General features: G+C 56.5%; 1 protein-coding gene across 1 annotated transcript; it reads right to left on the minus strand.

The window, feature by feature from the left end:
* Positions 1-2244: 2244 nt before the first annotated feature.
* Positions 2245-4485, minus strand: LBRM_18_0160 (conserved hypothetical protein; the record flags this gene model as incomplete). The annotated part of the gene is made up of 1 exon (XM_001563891.2): positions 2245-4485. One exon carries the CDS (start codon positions 4483-4485, stop codon positions 2245-2247), a length of 2241 nt encoding a protein of 746 aa, XP_001563941.2.
* Between the last annotated feature and the right edge of the window lie 2261 nt (positions 4486-6746).

Genomic DNA, 6746 nt, shown 5'->3' on the forward strand with positions numbered 1-6746 from the left:
CTCTCTGCAGTGGGATTTTAGTGGGACTGAATGTCGCCAAACGCCCTTGGCCGGCTCGGCCCCCTGGCTTAGTCGCAGTGCAAGAGACGCATCTCATCGCAGAGATCTACAGGGCAGTTGGTATCCCGGGCTTTCAGTACTCTGATGCAGCAAGGGAAACGAAGCGCAACAGTGGCATCAGCATTGTCCTTCAATAACCCACATGTATAGGTAAATGTCCCCCCCCCATTCTCAGGCACGAAAAGGAATCAGTGACGGTCTCGCTTGGCTACAGTGACCCTAATAGACGGATGCGCACCACGCCCGGGCACATACATAAGAATGACCTGCTGCAGCGAGAAGTTCTCGGGCAGAGGACAGGTACTGTCACAAACAGTCCTCACGGCAGAGGACTGAGCGCCGGCTCGTACCGCACGTTGTTGTTAGGTATAAAAGGTCGACCCAACTGAGCTTAGGCCACGTTACATGTTAAACCCAATGACAACTACTCGGCATGCACAAGCAATCTAAGATACCTTGATACCGCACAGTGCACAAAGAGTCACAGAGTGGTCGCAGTGGCGCTCAGCTTCGCTATCTGTGATTAGGGTACCGTCACCAGGGCGCTAAGTAGCCACTGAGTGCTCAACTTTATTGTCCGTTTAGAGGAGGGCTCTGACCCGGAGCAGGCGAAGACAGCTCGCGCCCAACTATGCTCTCTCCGTATAGCCTACTGAAAGAGGCCCCAAGCGCTCCTCCCTTCCTCCCCGAGCGCATGCCCCGTGCGAACCCTCTGTAAGGCACGGCTGGCCTGGTGTAGCCCATTCGTACGAGGGATCCCGAAGCCAGAGGGGCACGAGCGATGGGCGGAAAAGGTGCGCAGCGATGCATACCGATCCGCCGCAGCGTGCGTGCGTGCGGGATGTGCGGCATCGCCTACACCCGGCCGGGTGTGCCGGTGAGGCACGGGTGCCGGACGCACAGCGAGGACACCCCGCGTCGCACCATCGCGCCCTCCAGGCTCCACTGCGGAGGGTCTCCACACCACCTTCTGGGACGCCGCAGCTTGAGGCGACTGAGGGAGAGGCATGGCCCACAGGCGAGGTGCAGGCTGTCCGAGGGTTTTTGGTCTGCAGCTGGCCGGCTTCCTCCCTGCGCACACCCGGTATGAACCTGGTGCACCCTCTACTAGCCTTCCCGACAGGCGCCACCGCTTCCGTCCTCGAGCAGGACCCTGGACGCTACCCGCCTGTGCCGAGGCGCGCAGCCCACCCGAGTCCATCTGGCGCCGATTGCGCCCCACGTATGCGAGGAAGGACGAGACGACTGCGTGAGACGCATGGCGGGCGTCAGCAGCAGACGGCGCCTTCTAGACGCCCAGGCTTTAGCCGTAGTCCTCCGAAGGTAGCTGAGCTGTCGTCGCGCGCGTACATCGATTGGCTGTCTCCTGATGGAGGGAGACGATGAATCAAAAGTTGTGTTAGTATGCACGAGCATCCGCGTAGAAGTAGAGAGAGAAAAGCACAAGCAGACGTGTTAAACGAAAAGCCCGAAGAACGAGGTGCGAGTCTGTGGACGATGTGCACCGAGAAAATTCACCGCCCTTCCCCGCTCCCCCATGGCACCAAAATGGAGCAAAATGGGTGCGCACAGAGAGCGAGTTGATGCTTTGTAGCGCGTAGAGGTTAGCCTACGTGTGCAATCTCAGCACCATCAATGTTTCCGAGAAAACTTTCTGCCATCAGAGCAGCACGCTGCCCTTGTCCTACAGCTGAGTGTCCTTCTCCTTTCCACATTGTTTGCTATAGTACCGTCGGTTACCCTTGGCAAACTCCCGCAAGCAGGTTGTCTTGGTTTCCTTTGCTGATGGCATCTGATTACCTTGTCGAAACATCTCGATTCCTCAACGCACAGGCGTGTGATGTCACGCCTCTCACCGCTGGGAGTTTCTTCCAGGCAGAGCTGTGGCACTCTGCCAACACTCGCACCTCACCGTTTGCCAGTTCATCGTGATATCGGCAGGCTCCACGAAGGTGTAGAGAAAGACTCGGGCAGGGAATGAGGGGGGGGGCGTCGGAGAGAGGAGAAGCTCTTCAATCGACTAGTCACAACTTCGGGCACCCGCACAGCACGACATGTAAGAAAAGGGATGAGCTGCTCCAGTACAGAGTAGAGGCACGGAGAAACCTCTCGCTCTTTCCCTCAGCACCGTCCTCCTATATTGTGGCTGCCCCTGTCACTTTGCGCTTTCGAGTGAGCTCGGTGCTACCCCGTCCTCTTGCTCGTGGTACCGTACTGCCTCTGCAGCGCTTGAATGCCATCCGTGCGGTGACCAAGGAGACTATCACACTCGCTGCCGGCCATGGTGGTCATAGCATGACGAGACACGGAGGGGCGCAGCGTGCTCTGTAAGCTCGGGCCAAGGACGCACACATTGCTGCTACGTTCACGGTTGATGGACTGATAATGGTAGTACTTGTCAAAAAGCGCCTTGGGGATGCTGTAAACACGCGCCGCCGTGAGCACAACGGCGCTGAAGTCGGGGATAAAGAGCGGCGTCGTGAGGGCCCCCTCGCCGATGTAGTTAAAACTCTGCAGCTTCGAGCGGAAGCCCTCAGAGCCGACAAGCAGCTCCACACAACCGCCCAGCACGAGGAGTAAGCGGTCAGAGCGGATGCCGCGCGAGTACAAAATGTGCGATTGGTCGCTCGCCGCGTTGAGAAACTGAGTGTGCCCGCCCTTGAAGAAGAACTCGGACCGCGACGCCATCCCCAGCACGCCGGATGTCTGCGAACTAATCATGCTGGGGATGTCGGGCGTCTGGCCAGGTGGCATGATCGAAGGCAAATCCGCTGTGCTGCTAAGCTGACTGGGAGTGATGGAGCACAGCTGCAGGTCCTTAGACTCCTCCAATAGCAACTTGATGTATGCCGGCTGCCAGCTGTAGAAGCAAGAAACCGTGCGGTTGAGGTAGTACGCGACTGCCCACACCTGAGAATCGGTTAGCAGGATGCTCTCAGTTGGGTGGGTAAAGTACGAGTAGAAGTTGACGCGCGGCGGCGTTTCGGGCTCTTTCGGTAAGTGAAGAGTCTCGGGGTAGCGGCCATTGCCGGGAATGTCGACAGTAGCGTAGAGCGGCTCTTGCTCCACCGCGTTATAGCGATCGTACTCGTCGTAGATCTCGGACGCCAGCAGCTCCTCCACAACGTCCTCCATTGTGAGAATGCCGACAATTTTGGGGTGGGTCGATGCAAAGCTGCGCGACGCGGAAGGCTCCACCCGCCACATCGAGCCAACATCCGTCACGATCGCCGGGATCGCTGCGCCCACGCTGTGAGGATCCTCCTCGAAGACGACTGCCATGTGCGTCTGTTCCTCCAGAAAGAGTTTGAGCATTGACGGCAGCGACGTAATGGTGCACACCATCGCGAACCGGCGGTTCTTTGATTTGACCACCTGCGCCACTGTCAGCGGCGAAAGTTCCAAGGACGTGTTCACCGTCATCAAGTCCTTGACGACGAGGATGCTCTCAAACACTCCAGGCGCTGACTCGACCGGCACTCGTGAGCGACCCGACTTCCACAACATCTCCACAAAGTCCGGTGTGATGAGGTCCGTGTTGCGGACGTACGTTGCCTTCTCGATCGGTGTCATGATATCGCGCACTTTGCGCTCGTGGAAATCCATGGCTGCGAGCAAAAGATTCAACTCTGACTTAGGCATGCGCGCGTCATCCCCACCGCCGCGTTCGTAGTGCATCACCATCAGCTTGCGCAGCTCCTTCTTGTCGTACAGCTGCCCTGTCTCCTCGCTACCCACCACAACATCGAGGAACCAACCCAGAGAAACAGACAGCGGATATGTGAGGATCATCGCCACCTTCACAAAAATGGAGCCGGCCGCGGCGACACGCAGCGAGTACTTCGAGCAGCAGATGGACATGGGCAAAATCTCAGCAAACAGCACAATGACTAATGTGCTCACGATGAACTTCCAAATACCGGAGCCGCTATCGTCGACCACGTGGGTGATCGTGCCCCTCGTACGGATGGCCTCTACAACATCAAAGACATCGCTGAACTCCTGGACAATGAGAACGTTGCACAGCATGTTGGAGATGATGAGAGTGGAGAGCGTCTTGTGCCCTTGTTTGCGCAGCGGCAGCAACGTCGCTGCGTACTTGCAATCCGGCTTCGGCCCGCTCTCCGCGATAATCTCGAGGGTAAAGGTGTTGGCGCACATTACGCCGAGCGTCAGCCCAGCGAAGACCGCGGACAGGAAGGCGTACAAGCAAATTCGAAGCAAGTGATCGAGGAGAATGTAGAAACGCCTCTTCTGCTTTGGGGTGACGCTCCCCAGTTTCTCCCTCATGATCCCCAAGGCGTCCTTCCGGAATGGGTGTGCCGTTGCACTAAATGCCGCAGCGAGATAAAGGCCGTACGCGGCGAATGTGATGCAGAGGCGAATCGACCGCCCGGTCGGGGCACAAAAACGATTTCGCTTCATCCTCGATAATGTGAGAGAGTCTGCAGTGCGCTCCCGTGTCTTCCACCACCACCACCACCACCACCCTGTCGGGCTCACCCCGTTTCACTCCTTGGAGTTCGAAGGAGGCGACAGGCGTGCAGAGAGGAGGGGCGAAAGAAAAACAAAACATAACTGGAGAACCCCAATCCGTGTCTCACGTGCGGCTGCGCGATGATAATGATGCGAAGTGAGCGAACAACAATCACCAGACTACGAAGACGCTTCCTCTGCCCTTTCTCTTGTATGTGTCCCTTCCCTCCTGAGCCTGAGCACAAAACGACAGTGCGCTCAGCACGCACCACGAGCAAGAGAAAGCCACCCACGAGCCACCCCCTAAAAACACACGCGCACAAGTAGAGGAAAGGGCAGAAGAGCGACGGAACAGAAAGAGGAAGAGGGGAGAAACAAGGCAAGCATCACTTAACGACAGTATGAGCGCGAACACGACAAGAGCGTGGAAGAAATGGGGAATGCTGAATGTTAGAGAGAGGGCACGTGTCGTCGAGAAGAGACGGTCACAAGCAACACTCACGACTCTTCTCTCAAATCCGGTGCGAAGAGGAAAGAGGTTCGTGTATGGGCTATACTAGACAACAACGCGGATGCACAGCGCTTTCCGATCTGCGTACGTATACGCCCCTGCCGATGTTTGTATTCGTGAGCCTTACGTGTCGGTTATTCGCTACTGCTACTTGTGACTGCAGCTGATTGATGTTGCTGCATTCGAGGACTCGCAGTCGCGGTACACACTCGAAGGAATTCAGCAGCACGACAAGGCGATTAATGCTGGGAAGGGGAGGTGGCGAAGAAGAAGAGGTAACGTGGGTGGAGGGGGCAGTGCGAAGGGGCCTCGGGCGATAGTGAGGAAGAGAGAACGTGGAGAAGCGGGAAGGCGAAAAGAATGCAGTGAAACGCAAAAGCGAGAAGGTGCGTCACTCAAGAAGCCAAACGGTATCGAGATGCATTACGTCATGCCGTAACTGTGCTCACTTGCTGTCGAGCAGCACGAGAGTGGAAAAATATGCGCGGAGAGAGGAAGTGAATTCGCAATGAAGAGACAGGGAAGCGCTCATACCCTGTCTCTCAACTGCAGCTTATGCACCACGGATGCCTCCTTTGACAATACCAGAGTGCCCTGCAGAGGCCCCTGAATGCAAGAACAACAAGTACACAGCGCGTCTATCACCAGCGAGGCAACAGTAAATGCGTTATGTGGGGAGATGCACGTAGAGAAAAAGAACGCCGAGGGCGTTGGCTTTGTTTGTAAGAGTACGTCGCTCGAGAAACTTTGGTGGCTCTTGGTCTGTGGGGGTTGCTCGGCGGATAACGTCGGTCTCTTCCGGCCCATTGGAATGGCAAAAGAAAAAAAAAAACAGAGAGTGACGCAAGACGCGTATTACACATTAGCAATCAGGAGAGAGGAGGGAAGCAAGAAACGAAGGGACAAGGGGCTACAATTTATCCGTGAGCGATGGTTAGCGCGCGCAACATCGATACCTACAAGAGAGGAAACATCACAAGCAAGAGAAGCAAAACGAGAACAGCCGGGGCCACAGCAGGAGTAGGCATGGAAAGCAAACGCAAAAGGGCACGAGCGCAGAGCGTTAAAGGGGCACTAGTCAATGAGCAGAGTGCAAGGTGCGCTCGCACACCCAGAGAATAGCGTTCGTACACACGGCAACCCATCAAGCATCGCTGAACTAGAGTAGGAACAGGGGTTGAGCCAAAGAAACGTAGAGTGTGGCAGCTCTTGGAACCAGAGCAGTCGACGCTATTGAGTAATCGCCTTCTCAACATATACATCTGCCTCCGTACCTCGCGAGAGGCCCCTCCTCCCCAAATCCTGCATCTCACCCGTCTCGACATTTGGTCTAACACACTCCCGCCTCTGCCCCTCTCCTTGACTCGGTCATTGTCTGCGCCCCCCCCCCCTTGCTGAGCCGGCTGTCAACACCTACAAGTCTCCTCTGCCTAGATGCATTAAGTTCAGATACCACACACACACGCACACACACCGCGCATACGCAGCCACAGGGGATTGCACCGGCACAAATACTTTTCGCGTCTCAGCACGAGAGCGCCCAAACAAAGCAAAGAAGCAGCGGACCGAAAAAATACACACGTTGGCACGTGCCCGCCAAGACTCCCCCCTCGTCATTTCTCTGCTCCTGCACTCCGCGACGGGAGATCCAACTCACCTCGAGGGGAGCCCACAAGTAGACCTCTAACCGTTACGAGTG

Source organism: Leishmania braziliensis, chromosome 18 (genome assembly GCF_000002845.2).
Source record: "Leishmania braziliensis MHOM/BR/75/M2904 complete genome, chromosome 18".
Lineage (NCBI taxonomy): Eukaryota > Euglenozoa > Kinetoplastea > Trypanosomatida > Trypanosomatidae > Leishmania > Leishmania braziliensis.